A 16,992-nucleotide genomic window follows, 5' to 3' on the forward strand; every position below is an offset into this window, starting at 1 on the left:
TACCAATTTCTATTTTTATATTTAGCATTAAATATATATTTATCTGGCTAAATAACCATCATAATCCAAATATCATGCTTGACTTTGTCCAAAGTAGTGTTAATAATAGTGAATTTCATTATTTTGTTAATTGGACCTAAGCTACCTTATAGAAATGAAACAACATTCAAAATTGAACATACACTAGATAGAACTAAGAATGTATCTAACAAAATTAGATTTTCTTTACCTGCATATAGCCATCGGAAAAATGCCTTGAAGCTTTTCATACTACTGTCTATAACCCTGAAATAGAACAAATTACTTTAGTAATAAAATCATTGTTTTTCTTAATAGCTATATTTAAGGCAAAACTAATATTTTCCTTGGTGTGCCACAACCCAGCATGGATAATTGCAATGAAGACAAAAGTTTTCATTATCAGTAACGGATAAAAGTGTCTTTTAGGTGGATAGATAGATATGTGAACATGTTATTGCAGAACAGACTCATTCATGTAAAATCTCAAATGATTTTATAAATTTTCTAAACATGTTGGTAACTGAGAATGGGTCATCTCAGTGAAGTATTATAAAACATTTACTTCCATTTAGTTCAGAATTCATATTTGGTTTAATGGGCAGAGACTCCAGTTATTCAAATTATATCACTGTATTGGCTGGGGGGTTTTGATGGGCAAAGCAATGAGAAAAGCTTTGTCTTGGTTCAAAGGTTTCCTCTACAATTTTTAATGCCTCTGATATTCAGAAATATTAATAATTAAGTAAGAATCACATTGATAATGAAAGAGAATAAAACTTTAACCAAACCCCTTTTACATTGGACTGCAAATGCCTATGTGACTATTTCTTAAAATTTAATGTCATGGAATTTGTGGTGCAATAATTGTGAAGCTATCAATATTAAATACATTAAGCTATTTAGGTACACATAGTCAATGAACTGCTGGAATCAGGGAATGGTTTTCCAAGTTGCTCTGCCCAACAGGAAATTTACTGTATCAATATCTTGTTTACATACTAAAGAACAGGAAGCACTAGATATGTTCATTCTTATCCTTTTTTTTTAAAGAGCAATGTCTTTGGTTGCTAGATATTTGAATTAGGAAAAAAATCTTTTTCCTTCTGATCCTTTTAATCCATTCCATCTTCTATTTTTTTTCCAATCTACAGATGACTCAACTGTTTCAATTGACCTGGTTCAGATTTTGTATGCCTCTTAATGTCTTCCCTCTGACTGGTTAAAGAACTGCACAGTTGGTTGATCCAAGTACACAACAATTCTGCTTTGTCTATCGTTTTGTTATTTCCTTAAAGAATACCAACAGATTTGACAGGCAAGACTTTCTCCTAAGGAAACCATACTGACTTTGGCCTATTTTATCATATGCTTCCAGATACCCCAAAACCTCATCCTTAACAATCAACTCCAACATATTGTTAACCACTGAGGTCAGGTTAATTGGCCTATAATCCAGTGATTCTTAAAAGATCATTACTAATGCCTCCACAATCTCTTCAGCTACCTCTTTCAGAACCCCAGGGTTCAGTCCGTCTGGTCCAGGCAACTTATCTACCTTCAGACTTTTCAGTTTCCCAAGCATCTTCTCTCCAGTAATGGCAACTTCACACACTTCTGTCCCCTGACACTCTTGAACTTCTGGCATACTGCTAGTGTCTTTCACAGAGAAGACTGATGCAGAATACTACTTATTCAATTTGTCCGCCATTTCCTTCTCCCCCATTACTACCTCTCCAGCATTATTTTTTAGTGGCCCAATATCCGCTCTCGCATCTCTATATATATATATTTTTTTAAGAAATTGGTATCTTCGTTGAATTATTGGCTAGCTTAAATTGGCATTTCATCTTTTCCCTCCTTCTGGCTTTTTTAAGATGCCTTCTGTTGGTTTTTAAAACCTTCCAAATCCTCTAACTTCCCACCACAGGCTTTGACTTTCCCTGTCAGCCATGGTTGCATCATCCTGCCTTTAGAATGTATCTGTCCTGTGCCTTCCAAATTGCTGCCAGAAGCTCTAGCAATTGCTGCTCTGCTGTCATTCCTGTCAGTGTTCTCTTCCAATTAACTTTGAACTGCTTTTCCCTCATGCCTCTTTATTCTCTTTACTATACAGACAGACAGACATATTTTATTGATCCTGAGGGAAATTGGGTTTCGTTACAGTCTCACCAACCAAGAATAGGTAGAAATATAGCAATATAAAAACCATAAATAATTAAGTAATAAGTAAATTATGCCAAGTGGAAATTAGTCCAGGACCAGCCTATTGGCTCAGGGTGTCTGACCCTCCGAGGGAGGAGTTGTAAAGTTTGATGGCCACAGGCAGGAATGACTTCCTAAAAACTGATACATCTGACTTTAGCTTCTCCTTCTCAAATTGCAGGATAAATCTATAATATTGCCACTGGCTCCTAAGAGCTCCTTTACCTTAAGCTCCCTAATCAAATATAGATCATTACATACCAGCCAATTCAGAATAGCTGATCCCCTAGTGGGCTCAACCACGAGCTGCTCTAAAAAGCCATCTATTTGGCATTCTACAAATTCTCTCTTGAGATCCTGCACCGACCTGATTTCCCTAATCTATCTGCACATTGACATTCACCATGACTATTGCAATATTATCCTTTCGACTTGACTTTTCCATCTTCTGTTGTAACTTGTAGCCCACATGCTGGCTGCTGCTCTGAGGCCTGTATAGAACTCTTATCAGGATCTTTTTACCCTTACAGTTTTTTTGTAACTCTTTCCACAAAGATTCTATATCTTCTTATCCTATGTCACCTCTGTCTATGAATTTGATCTAATTTTTTTTAAACCAGGAGAGCTAAGCCACCCCCTTTGTCTACTTCTTTATCCTTTTGATACAAAGTGTATCCTTGGATGTTAAGCTCCCAACTATAACCTTCTTTCAGCTATGACTCAATAATGCCAACAACGTCATACCTGTCAATCTGTAACTGTGCTGCAAGATCATCTACCTTACTCTGTATACTATATGCATTCAAATATAACACCTTCAGTCCTGTATTAATCACTCTTTTTGATTTTATCCCTTTGTTACATTACAAATTATTCCACTGACTACAATTTTGCCCTATCATCAGCCTGTCCTTCCTGACAGCCTCATTACATTCTGCCTCTGCTTGTATGCTCTGCAGAGTCAGAAAGGACAGCAAATGCGGTGCTCAAGGTGTTGTATCAAAATGTGTGTAATATAAGAAATAAGGTGGATGATCTTGTTGCAATACTACAGATTGCCAGGTATGATGTTTTGGCTATCACTGAATTGTGGCTGAAGGATGGTTGTAGTTGAGATCTGAATGTCCAAGTTTACATGTTACAATAGAGGGACAGGAAGGTAGGCAGAGGGGGTGGTGTGGCTGTACTGGTAAGGAATGCCATCAAGTCAGTAGAAAGATGTGACATGGGATTGGAAGACGCTGAATCCTTGAGGTTTGAGTCAAGAAATTACAAGGGTAAAAGGACGTTGATGGCAGTTATATACGGGCTTCCCAACAGTGGTTGGGAGGTACACCACAGATTACAACAGGAAATAGAAAAGGTGAGTCAAAAGGGCAATGTTATGGTAGTCAATGGAGATTTTAACATGCAGGATGATTAGGAAAATCAGGTTGGTAAAGGATCTCAAGAGAGTGAGTTTGTTGAATGCTGAAGAGATAGCTTCTTAGAGCAGTTTGTCGTTGAGCCTACTAGAGTATCAGCTATACTGGATTGGCTTTTATGTAATAAACCAGAGGCGATTAGGGAGCTTAACATAAAAGAACCCTTAGGAACCAGTGATCACAGTATGACTATGTTCAACTTGAAATCTGATAGGGAGCAAGTAAAGTCTGATGTAGCAATATTTCAGTGGAGTAAGAAAAATTACAGTGGTATGACAGAGGAGTTGGCCAAAGTAAATTGGAAGGAGCTGCTGGCAGGGGTGTCAGCAGAGCAGCAATGGTTTGCATTTCTGGGAAAAATGAGGAAGGTGCAGGACACGTATGTTCCAAAAATGAAGAAATACTCAAATGGTAAAATAGTACAGCCGTGGCTGACAAGGGAAGTCAAAGCTATTGTAAAAACAAAAGAAAGGGCACACAGCAAAGCAAAAATTAGTGGAAAGGTAGAGGATTGGGGAGTTTTTAAAAACCTACAAAGAGCAACTAAAATATCATTAGAAGGGAAGAGATGAAATATGAAAGCAAGCTAGCAAATAATATTGAAGTGGATAGTAAAAGATTTTTCAAGTATGTTAAAAATAAAAGAGAAATGAGAGTGGAATTAGGATATAGTAGAGTGGTGGCAGGAGAAATAATAGCAGAGGACAAGGAAATGGCTAATGAACTAAATAATATTTTGTATCAGTCTTCATTGTGGAAGACACTTCAGTATGTCTGATGTTGTAGTGTGTGAAGGAAGAGAATTGGATGCACTTAATATTACAACAGAGAAGGTGCTCGAAAAACTGAAAGACCTGGTGGAGGGGTAGGTAGTGTTGAGGAAACAGGTAGGTTGCAGAAGGACTTAGACAGATTAGGAGAATGGGCGATGAAGTGGCAAATGAAATACAATGTTGGAAAATGCGTGGTCATGCACTTTGGTAGTAGAATATGCAGACTATTTGCTGAACGTGGAGAAAATCCACAAATCTGAGATGCAGAGGGACATGGGAGTCCTTGTGCAGAACACCCTGAAGGTTAACTTGGCAGGTTGAGTTGGCGGTGAGGAAGGTGTTCGCATTCATTTCAAGAGGACTAGAATATAAGAACAAGAATGTGATGCTGAGGCTTTATAAGGCACTGGTGGGGCCTCACATTGAATATTGTGAACAGCTTTGGGCCCCTCATTTTAGAAAAAAATATGCTGGCATTGGAGAGGGCCACAAGGATGATTCCAGGAATGAAAGAGTTATCATACAAGGAACATTTCATGGCTCTGGGTCTGTACTCACTGGAATACAGAAGGATGAGGGGTGGTGGGGGGGGGGGGGGGTGGAATCTCATTGAAACCTTTCAAATGTTGAAAGGCCTAGACAGAGTAGATGTGGAAAGGATGTTTCCCATGGTGGGAGAATCTAGGACAAGAAGGCACAGCTTCAAGATAGAGAGGCATCCTTTCAAAACAGAGATGTGGAGAAATTTATTTAGCCAAAGGGTGGTGATTTTCTGGAATTTGTTGCCACATGCAGGTGTGGAGGCCATGTTGTTGGGTGTATTGATAGATTGATAGCTTCTTGATTGGACATGGAATCAAAGGTTACAGGGCGAAGGCTGGGAACTGGGGTTGAGGAGGAGATAGAAAAAAAAGGATCAACCATGATTGAATGGCAGAGAAGACTTGATGGACCAGATAGCCTAATTCTGCTCCTATACCTTATGGTATTATACCAACCTCCCTATCCTTAGCCTTATCACTCCGGTTCCCATCCCCCAGCTAAATTAGTTTAAACCCTCCTCACCAGTTCTCACAATCCTGCCCACAAGGATATTGGTTCCCCTTGGGTTCAAATGCAACCCGCCCCTTTTATACCAATCATACCTTCCCCAGAAGAGATTCCAACAATCCAGAAATCTGAAGTACTGCTCCCTGCACCAGTCTGTCAGCCATGCATTCATCTGCCAAAACATCCTATTCTTACCTTTACCTACGCATGGCACAGGCAGCAATCCAGGGCTTACTTTTCAGCTTTCTACCTAGCTCTCTAAACTTTTTCTTTTCCTACCTATGTCATTACAGTGAGCAGTGATGCACATCCAGACAGCTACCAAATATGACAGGATGGACTGGCAGCAATTCCGTATGAAAGTGGTGCTGCCCATATCAGAGCTCTTTGGGTTTAATGCTGTCTGCTGAAACACATTTCATTTTCTGTTAATGAATCAGCCTCTGCACATTGACAAAATCAAATACATCATATTTAATTTGTACTTACTGTAACAACTCATTTGCTTTTAGAATGAATGTTCCCACAGCACTTATGGCATCTTTGAAAGAAAACGAGTCTTGTAAGTATTGACCAGTAGTACATCAAAATTTAACCTTATGATGATATGGTGGCTTTCCAATATGCCACAGCAAAAAGAGGTAAACACAGAATTCTGAGTTGCAGATTTTTCAATTTTAAGTTTCTTTGGCTCACTATTAATAAGTAAGGGATTATAATTGGTCTATCATACCATTGGATCACCTTGTTTAATTTGTGATAGCCATGAAAATCAAACAAAAACTCAACAAAACGTCTACAAGCTTACTACTGGAATTATCATCAGCAAAAATAAATGTGTCTTGTTGGGAAATAATACCAAATTCTTAAGACTGAAATAAATCAGCACTAACTCCCCTAAAGTTAGACAGTGACGTGAATCTGTTGTTGGTAGTCACTTGTCTTTGAATAAGACCATGACATCAAGTCTATAGTATTTTGACATGTCTAACATGCCAAAACATATAATCTCTAGCACCAGAGGTAGTGATGAGAAAATAATAGTCTATATGTAGACAGATCCACTGGTTCTGATGGGATGCATCACTGGGTACTAAAAGAAATGGCAGAAATCTTAGCAGATGTGTTTGTGATAGATGACCAAAATTATCTGGACAGGTCCTGGCGGATTGGTACAGTGTATGCCACACCACCCTTTAACAAAAGATGTAGACAAACAGTGAGAAATTTAATGTCTGAATTTAGGAAAATGGTTGAAGCTATCATTAAGGAAGAAATAGCTAGAGAGCTGGATAGAAGTGGCTTCATTGGCAGACACAGCATGAATTCATGAAGAGCAGGTTCCGAATAACAAAGTTACTGGAGTTCTTTGTGGATATGAGCACACTGGATAGAGGGGAAGAGATGGATGTTGCATACTTGGATTTTCAGATGTCGTTTGATAAGGTGCCATATAAAAGACAGATAAGGATGCATGGGGGCAATGTATTAGCATGGATATAGGACTGGTTCACTGAGAGAAGGCAGAGAGTTGGGATAAATAGGTACTTCTCTGGTTAGTAGTAAGTTTTACCAGAGGGGTTGCTGCTTGGCCCGCAACTGTTCACAATCTACATTAATGAATCGGAAGAGGGGACTGAATGTAATGTATCTAGGTTTGCTGATGACATTAAATTGAGTGAAAATGTAATTGTACAGAAGATGTAAAGAGCCTACAGAGAGATATAGATAAATTAATTGTGTGGGCAAGAATCTGGCTGATGGAGAACAATGAGGTCAACCACTTTGGAAGGAAAAATAGAAGATCAGATTATTATTGAAATGGTGAAATGCTGTTGTGCAGAGGGACTTGGGAGTGCTTATGCTTGAATAGCAAAAGTTGGCTTGCAGATGCAACAGGTTATCAAGAAGGAAAACTGAATTTGAGAGTGGGGGGTTATACAGGGTACTGGTGAGGCCACACCTGGAGTACTGTGTGCAGCCTGGTCTCCTTCCTTGAGGAAAGATGTACTGGCTTTGGAGCTGGTGCAGAGAGGGTTCACCAGATTGATTCTAGAGATAAGGAGGTTAGCCTTCAAGGAGAGATTGAACCACCTAGTCTATACTCGCTGGAATTCCAAAGATTGAGAGGAGACTTTATAGAAACATAACAAATTATGAAAAGGATAGGAAAGACAGAGGCAGGAAAGTTGTTTCCACTCGTAGGTGAGACTAGAACTAGGAATATAGCCTCAAGATTTGGGGGAATAGAGTTAGGATGGAGATGATGAGAAAACACTTCCCCAGAGAGTAGTAAATCTGTGGAATTCTCTGCCAAGAAGCAGTAGAGGTTACCACATTAAATACACTTAAGACACAGTTAGATAGCTTTTTGTATAGCAGGAGATTTTAGGTTATGGAGAAAAGGCAGATGGGATAAGTCTACAGCCAGATCAGCCACGACCTTCCTGAAAGGTGGAGCAGGCTCGAAAGGCCAGAATGAATTTTGAGATTCTCTATTCCTGTTTGCTTCATCCATTCTAGATTCCTCATATATGCAAGCCCTGCTTTTTAAGAAGGTACACCAAAGTGAACAATCTAATGCTTGTGGTTCCCAGTAGTACGCATCAATAACAAAGCCTTTCAGGGATGTTCTGAGAATGTATGGGAATCTTTTCTGTCCACTGCATGACTGTTTGCATTCCCTCCTGTCATTAAGACATCTTTCTGACATGTCCTGCCCACCTGATCTGTGACCCTTTCAGCAATGTACATGTGCTGGGGAGGTTTGTTTGGGACAGAATTTGGCAGTGGAGTACTCTCCATAGAGAAGTCTGGCATGTCTGCTATAGAATGCTTATGTCTCACAAGCATAAAATGGGCTTATGACAATATAACAATCCACCAATAGAAAAGACATTACAGTAAATTATAATGGACCAGATTGTCTTTTTTCCCCTAAATATTTATTCAAAGCACATGAGCCTTACAGGCTGAGCCAGTATTTAATTGCCAATTACTAGTTGTTCTTGACAAGGTGGTACAGAGCTGCCTTCTTGAAAGGCTGCAGTCCTCAACGTGCGGGTACACCCACAATGCTATTAGGGAATTTTGTATCAGTGGTGGTGTAGGATCGAAAACTATTTTCAAGTCAGGATGGTGTCTGACTTGGCCGGGAAGTTCCAGACGGTGGTGTTCCCATGCCTTCACTGCCATTGTCCTTCTTTCAGATAGAAGTCATGTGTTTTGCACTGTGCTGCACCATGTGTTTTAGAAATACACTTGAATTATCAAGGATAACTATTTTAAATAAAAAAACTCTATATACTGACAATAATCATATCCAATTTCTTAATAGTCATTAATTTCTGTATTTATAAATTTCAAAATATTTAAAATATACCTTCTATTGCTGGTACATCTAATCCTAAAGGTTGGTATTTTTGTTTCCACATAGCCATTCCCTTTAGTTCATTTAAATGGTACAGAAGAGCCTCTGATCCACTGTGTGTGAAGAAGACAGAGCAACAGGAAAACAATTCATGATACAGTATATAAAAGTCACATCATAAAAGGATTTTTCATCCTAAAAATATGCCATATAACAGACAATGCAATTGAAAAACTAAATTTATAATGCCAAAGGTCTTTTATTTCTATCTGTATGAAATTTTATGTATGACATATTCTTATTATTTAAGAATCACCATGCAATTTCAGATATATCAGCAGTTTCATATTTTATCTTTTAAATGAAATCATGAAATTTATTATGCAGAGTTTAGCCTTGTGGGATTAATGCTCACAATGGATTAATTAGGAGCTCACTTGCTTTTTATTCAAAAGTTTATGGGAACAAATCCCAATTAAAAATAAACTCAGACTTCATGCTGATCTTCCATGCAATCCTACAATATTGGAGGTTTCAAGTTACAGTTGACATCTTAAACAGGTGTATGTTAAATTATCATTTTATATCTTGAAGATCGGAGATTTACCTCAAAGAAGACTATCTCGTTAAAGTCGTATCAGTATTTATGAAAGCTTGAAACATGCAAATTGCATTCTGTAAATTCTTCATAATAATTCTGAATCAAGGTGGGCGCCAAGGTGGACTAGCAATAATGAATGGTAATTTTACCCTCTCAGTGACAAATTGTGAGAGAAGATTCTATAATAACACACAAAATGCTGGAAGAACACAGGAGGTCAGAGAGTATCTATGGAGAGGAATAAACAGTAGATATTTCAGGTCATGACCAAAAATGTCAACTGCTTATGCCTCTCCACAGATGCTGCCTGACCTGCTGAGTCCCTCCAGCATTCTGTGTGTGTTGCTCTGCAATATCTACAATTTCCAGCATCTACAGAATCTCCATGTTTCAATTCATAATTCTTGTAATTACTGACAGTATCACCCATGAAAACTACCAGATTGTTGTAAAAATGCAATCTTTTAAGGAGCTGAACTGATCATCCTGATCTGGTTTGACTTTATGTGATGCCAGTCCCATACTTAACAAAAGAGGAGAGATAAACCCTTCTTTCCAGTGTTACCCACCTTATTAAAAGTCCACAAAAGCAATTTGGCAGTGGGAAATAAGTTCAAAATGGCTCTCCTTTCCTAAGCATCTAGAATTTTTTCTGCTGTTAAGTCTTCCCTTATAATGAAATGATACCATTTGCATGGTTGCCACTTATGTAATTTCTATGATTGACTGCAACATTCTTACCGGGCTAAATAAAGCCACACTCAATTGCCGGAGCAGCTATGCTTCACAGATTCATTTCAAATCTTATTTTGTTTTTTCCACTAGTTATCAACTTGGTATCTCATGAGTTGGCTGGGGTAGGGGAGGGCGGGGGTGGTTTGAGTTCAAATATACTATTTTAACAATACTGCTTGCATTTTAAATATTAACTTGCTCCATTTGGTAGCTTTATAAAAACTAAATCTATATTACTTTTCACTGTTATTAACAGGTGACATCACCATACCTTGACTGAAATATCTGTGTTTGTATTTGTCCATTCTAGATGATGATTGTTGTAACAGTCAAATATTTAGATTGCATTTATGGCTGTATTCCACTTCAGTGCTTGCAGTTAATTTAGTTTGGATAGCGAAGCCAGATATTGGAAGTAGTAGAAGAATTGCATTGATTTAAAAACTGCTATTCATTTAGCAACTACTTCCTGGTGGAGACTGAAAAGCTCATGTTCCTCATTGGAATAATTCTGGAAATTTGTAAAGTAACAATATTGCCCTAAATGAAATAAGCCCAAAGCAAGAACAATGGAAAATCCATATTTGTTTAGTTCACAGCTATAAAAATGAAATATTGACAATATTTAAAAAAAATGTAACAGTTTGATTCTGATCATATCTTACAGGTGTTGTGCAGCATAAAAGCTTCAATAAAAAAACTCTTCCTCAATTTAAAAGAATGATATTTTACCTTTGTAGGTGACTAATAACCAGTTTCTGAATACTAGAGTAGGATGATTCGATGGACTGACCAAGTTTCTTTAAACCCTGTTTTAAACAAAGGAATATGTTCACATGCGAAATGGAAGCTATCAACAGTGCATTTCACAAAAAGGTTGTACCAAATTTAAGAAATAACTTGACCAAAACCACTTTTATTAGTATATTCAGGATCACTACCAGTTGTCAAAATTTTTATTTAATTCTTTAAATCCTTCAGTATACTCACTTTAACTGTTAGCTGGTTCATAAGTAAAGACTGCAATTCTGGACTACAAACAAAAACACACACATTTTACTTACAATGTAGATACCTTGTCAAATTTTTAACTAATCAAAAAGCAAAGTATTTCACAAAGAACAATAACAGAGGGATGGATATGGAGGAGTTAAAGATGTTGGATGCGCTGAACCAAGAAGAAAACAGGCAGAATTAAAACAGGTGAAAATTAATACACAAGTAGAGGCAGTGGAATTAAGTAAAAGAAATTTTAAAAGAGATGAAGGTAATCACATAAGAAATGCACTTATGCACACAGTGGAAGCTAATGGATGAAAGATTAAGACAGGAAAAGCAGAAAAATGGCATTTGGTTCCAAATACTGGTTTCACCTATATAAATTTATTATATAAGAATTAAAATAACAAAAATATCTATTTAAAAGTCAGCAAAGCAATATCCAAATAAAACCAAGAAAACATGTATGTAAAATTATATAAGCCTTTGAGAGATATTAAAACTTATGGGAAGTTATGGTGAGAAAGGAGCACCATATAAATTAATTAAATCAAAGTTAACTTTAGCAGGCAGCCCCCAAAATGAACTTGATCTTTACAGGGCAATAAACATCACATAGAGACAGTTAAATAAAATTGATTTAAAAAACTCTTAGAACAGGTTTCTTGAAAATGAAAATAAAATCAGCACCAACAGAAGAAGGTATAAAAGTATAAAATAAAATGAATTGATTAAACAGGTGCTAAAAAGAAGGCCCTAAGGGAAAACAAGAATCAAAGAATAAATATTTCAAAACAGCTTATAGTTAGCAGAGAGATTAAGGAGTTTCAGAAACACTTACATTGGAAAAAAAATTACAAAAACTACAAATAAATGGAACTATAAAGAAATAAAGTAAATCATTTGAAGCAAACCTGACAACCTACCATGATGGGAGTAAACATGTCAAAATTGAGGGTTTGCAAATCAAATGTAAACAGGCATGCTACATGCCAATTTTTATACATATTTAAAAGGTATTGAAATGATGGTTTATCATTAACAGGAAAATGAATCTGTCAGATAAATTATTAAGAACATGCATGTGCTATTTTAATCACATTTTTGTTATAATATTCAAGAGGCTTAACAAACTAACCTAGCTTTACCCCACATCAGAAGTTGCATGAATTCTTCCTGGACTGAAGTTTGAGTATTTTTTTCCTAAACAGAAAAATAATTACATTTGAAGACACTGGAGCAAATAATCTCACATTTGGGATTCTCACTACCATACAGGCTATAACACAGTAATGGAAATAGACAAAATTAATTTCCAAGCAGTTATGAGCAATGGGGGATAAAAGCAGAAAACTTTGCCAGTAGAGAATGAATGGCTGCTAGACAAGCTATTTTATACTTAGAATTATTTGGGTTATTTTAAACATATTTATTTTATGTGTTTTTAATTCTAAAGGACACATTTCAATAATCTTTATACATTTGTAATGTTTAATCTTTACTGATTTTTGAATATCCATCAAAGCTAGAAACATTCATATATAAACTCCTTGAGAGTATTTCAGCCTGAGAGCATAGCTTTCCTGGCTGTCAAAGTGATTCTGTGGGCTTTATGATTGGGGAATACTAGGTTAATTCAAGAAATTAATGTAGCAGGTAAGGGAATGGTGAGCATGGATGTTTGCTCTTCCCACGAAATTCTGGACCACTGGGATAAAAGGCTTATCTTCTCTCTGACTTGGTTAAAGCATAATTATTTCAAATGCCACTGAAGGAATTCTCTGCTAAAGCATTTAAGTTGCACCATAATGATAATTGCATATGATCAACTATCCCAATGAAAATGGAATAACAACTGTAACACTCTTAAGTAGTTTCGGTCTCCAAGGATCTATATTTCTGAAAATTGTGTGACCACTTATAACATTTTAAGCATTAAGATCTTATCTTAATAATGAAATTAAATAATTAACTTTATTTTGTCTAATAATCTTGAATTAACTCTCCAATCTTTGTTCATTTATATAGAATATAACAATAATGGTTATTTGCAAATACAAGTCGAGTACCCCTTATCTGAAAAACCAAAATCCGAAAACCCCCAAAATCTGAAACTTATTTGAGTGCTGACATGACATCACAAATGGAAAATTCCACAAGGTACTGGGAAAGTTCCCAGGCAACGTGCAGGTCTCTGCACACCAAGGACAGTTCTGAGAAGTGAGCTCATATATGTAATGGATAGAAGATAATGAAAAACAGAAAAAAACACTTCATAAAGTGAAAAATCTCGATTGTGTATTAAAAGATTTGATTCATCAGTGTCAGAGTCAACGCATGCTGCTTAATGGTATGCTGATCATTAAACAAGCAAAAATGTATCGCAACAAACTGAAAATTGAAGGTAACTGTGAATATTCAGCAAGTTAGTTACAGAAATTAAAGAAAAGGTATGGACATTAGTCTGTTGATCATGAGGCAGCAGAAAAATCCATTGATGAGTTTTCTAAGATTGTCTCTGATGAAAATCTAACACCACAGCAAGCCTACAATACTGATCGTTATTATACCTTACATCAAACCTAAAAAAACGTACATTACAAATAGAGTATTGTAACCTTTTAATCAAAGCACAACATTGTAAGTGGCAATTGAAAGTCTGCCATTGTTTGTTGTTGTTCAATAGCTGATTCAGATATTCTCCCATTGCTGCTGTGCTGCTTTTGTTACCCTGGACAATTATATATTCATTGTATTAATGTTATGTAATAATTTTCCTGTTAAGTACACATGTGATAAGCAAGTGTAAAATAAAGATTGATTACCAATAGTACATAAATACAGAGTTGGAAATGATGGCGATCCCAAGCTATCTTATTATATACAGGCCACCATTTTTCGAACATTCACTTTACGACACTTCACTGTTACGAAAGACCTACATTAGTTACCTGTTTTCACTAACAGAAGGTGTTTTCACTGTTACGAAAATAGGCAGCGTGCACCCCAAGCAGCCAAGCTCCTCCCCCGGGACTGCATTCTAGCCGCCATTGTTTAAACACTTGCCTGTGAGCATCTGTGCTTTATGTCGATTTATTTTGTGCATCTGTTAGGAAGATGAGTTCTAAGGTATTGGAAAAGCCTAAGAGAGCTCGTAAGGGTATTACACAGCGTAAAACTAGACATAATTCAACGTTTCGATTGTGGTGAACCAAGTAAGGACATTGTCTGCACGTTGAACCATTCACACTATTTATACGCTGGGAAAAAGACTCTTGAAAGCTGCCGATGTTACTGTTGGCTCTGCTTGTAGCAAAATGGTCTCTCTTAGTCGGCATCAAATAATGGATAAAATGGAAAGTCTATTGCTTGAGTGGGTTGATGGGTGTACAAAGTGTGGTGTTCCGTTATCTTATACTTAAGGAGAAATCAGTCAGTCTTTTTAATAAGCTGAAACAGAAAACACTAGACAATGGTAATGAAAGTGTTGTGAAAGTGGAGTTTAAATGTAGTCATGGATGGTTTGATCGGTTTCTGAGGCGAGGGTAGCTTCGTAGTTTAATGTTTACTGGAGAGAGTGCTTCCACTGATACTGAAGCTGCCAAAAAGTTCCGAGCAAAAATTGCCGAGCAAGACATTTATTTCGATAGAAGAAAAGCAGGCTAAGGGACACAAGGCATCGAAGGCCAGGTTTACCCTAATGCCTATGATTAATGCCACTGGTGATGTTGGCCTTAAGCCTCTACTAGTGAACCATTCAGAAAATACAAGGGCACTTAAGGCATTGATAAGAAAACACTTCCTGTTGTGTTCTGTGCACCCCAACCTCCAACAACTCAGCCTAACACACCATCATCAGTGTGCTTGCTGTCTTCCTGATTCCGGTAAGTGAAACAACACTGTACAGTACATACATTATTTCTACTTTATATAGGCTGTGTATTTTTATGTGATATTTGGTATGATTTGTTATTTGGTATGAGACTGCTTCTGCTATGCTAGTAGTGCTAAGTAGTGAGAATTTCGCTACACTAAACAGTGCTACAATGATGGCAGGAAAGTATTACTACTTTATAGAGGCTGTGTATTTATCATATCATTCCCGCTTTTACTATATCTTACTGTTACGTTAGGTTTTATGTGTTATTTGGCATGACTTTGTAGGTTATTTTTTGGGTCTGGGAATGCTCACAAAATTTTTCCCATATTAATAAATGGTAATTGCTTCTTTGCTTAGCGACATTTCGGCTTACAAATGATTTCATTGGAATGCTCTACCTTCAGATAGCAGGGGAAACCTACATTCCAAAATCTGAAATCAGAAACACTTCCAGCCCCAAGCAATTTGGATAAGGAGTACTCAACTTGTACTACCAGATGGACTACTTATTAGATTACCAAGACAGAGGTCAGATTTTGTGTAAATCTGTTCCAATGAAGGACAGGATATAATTAATCAAAGAGATCAGTAACAAGATTCACTTTGAATATAATACCTATTATGATTAGTTCCAAGTTCAAGTTCATGGGCTGGAAGGGCCTATTCCACATTGTATTTCAATAAATAAACAAAACAGGCATTACACCTGTATACACCAAATGAAACAATGTTCTTCCAGACCAAGGTGTATTTACTGTAGAACACAAGTTAAAAAGTAAACAGTACATGCTACCAGCACTTCATATGTGATGAGACCTGGGGTGGGTGGTGGCAAAGAGTTCAGTAATCTCACAGCCTGGAGGAAGAAGCTGTTTCCCATCCTAACAGTTGATATCTAATGTCCTCACCATATAAGAGCAAGTTGCACCTCCCTCTTAGAGTTCCTTAGATGTTTTTAATAAGTAGGCCTTTTGTTTATTGAACTGAATTCACTTTATTACAGTGGACTTGCTTTTTTTTTGATCCATATTAGTGCCTTCACCCTGAGTTTGTCCTTCAGCTTCTCAAAAACACAAATATTAAGGACAAGCCATTAGTCTTCTTGCAATGTTTTAAGAACTATTTTGGAATCTTGAACTTTCATGAAACACTTAAATGTTCTTTGACATGCACAAGAAAAAAACTTTCTTTCAAAAAGATACTTTTTAGGATTAAGGATTGTTGCTTGCTTTGAAAGATCTGAGATAATTAGACTTGTTTATTTTTAAAAATACCATAGCTGTAATACATTGTCCGGTTTAGAGAAAGACACAAGTAAAGTTTGTACAGATGTCCCCCTTTTACAAAGATAGAACGTTCCTATGAAACCTTTCTTAAGCTGAAATGGCGTAAAGAACCATTAACTTATATGGAAAAAATTTTCGTAGAAGCAAAAATCCTCTTTGTAATGCGAAAACAGGTTACTAATGTAAGTCTTTTGTAAAATCAAAGTGGCATAAAGTGAACATTCGTAAAGCGGGGGACACCTGTATTATAAAGGATGTTAAAAAGCAGATATCAAGAATCATGGAATTGATGGTGACTTTCTCTCTTCCCTACTGCAGATGAATCCACACAGTTACCATTCCGATTAGTTGCATCACCGACTGGTTTGGAGGCTCCAATGTACGGGATCGAAAGAGGCGGTGAAGTGTAGTAGACTCAGTCAGCTCCAAGACAGGCATAATACTCCACATCATTGAGGACATCTTCAAAAGAAGGTTTCTCACAAAAGCAGCATCCATCATTACGGACCCTTATCATTCAGGACATGCCCTCTACTCATTACTACCATCAGGGAGAAGGCTGAGGAGCCTGAAGATGCACATTCAATGTTTGGGGTTCAATACCCCCTGCAATTTGTAAGGAGTTTGTACGTTCTCCCCGTGACCTTGTAG

At 37.0% G+C, this 16,992-nt stretch overlaps 1 protein-coding gene across 3 annotated transcripts in view; it reads right to left on the reverse strand.

The window, feature by feature from the left end:
• anapc4 (anaphase promoting complex subunit 4) overlaps window positions 1-16,992 on the reverse strand; it is an 89,510-nt gene that overhangs the window by 39,096 nt on the left and 33,422 nt on the right. For all 3 annotated transcript variants that reach the window (XM_059988983.1, XM_059988982.1, XM_059988984.1), the window contains exons 12-17: window positions 12,314-12,378; window positions 11,167-11,209; window positions 10,909-10,985; window positions 8,853-8,953; window positions 5,960-6,011; window positions 230-285 (exon numbers count right to left, since the gene is read on the reverse strand). In XM_059988983.1, coding sequence (XP_059844966.1) covers window positions 230-285; window positions 5,960-6,011; window positions 8,853-8,953; window positions 10,909-10,985; window positions 11,167-11,209; window positions 12,314-12,378 — 394 coding nt within the window. The remainder of the gene's footprint in view (window positions 1-229; window positions 286-5,959; window positions 6,012-8,852; window positions 8,954-10,908; window positions 10,986-11,166; window positions 11,210-12,313; window positions 12,379-16,992) is intronic.

Source organism: Hypanus sabinus, chromosome 14 (genome assembly GCF_030144855.1).
Source record: "Hypanus sabinus isolate sHypSab1 chromosome 14, sHypSab1.hap1, whole genome shotgun sequence".
Taxonomy (NCBI): Eukaryota; Metazoa; Chordata; class Chondrichthyes; order Myliobatiformes; family Dasyatidae; genus Hypanus; species Hypanus sabinus.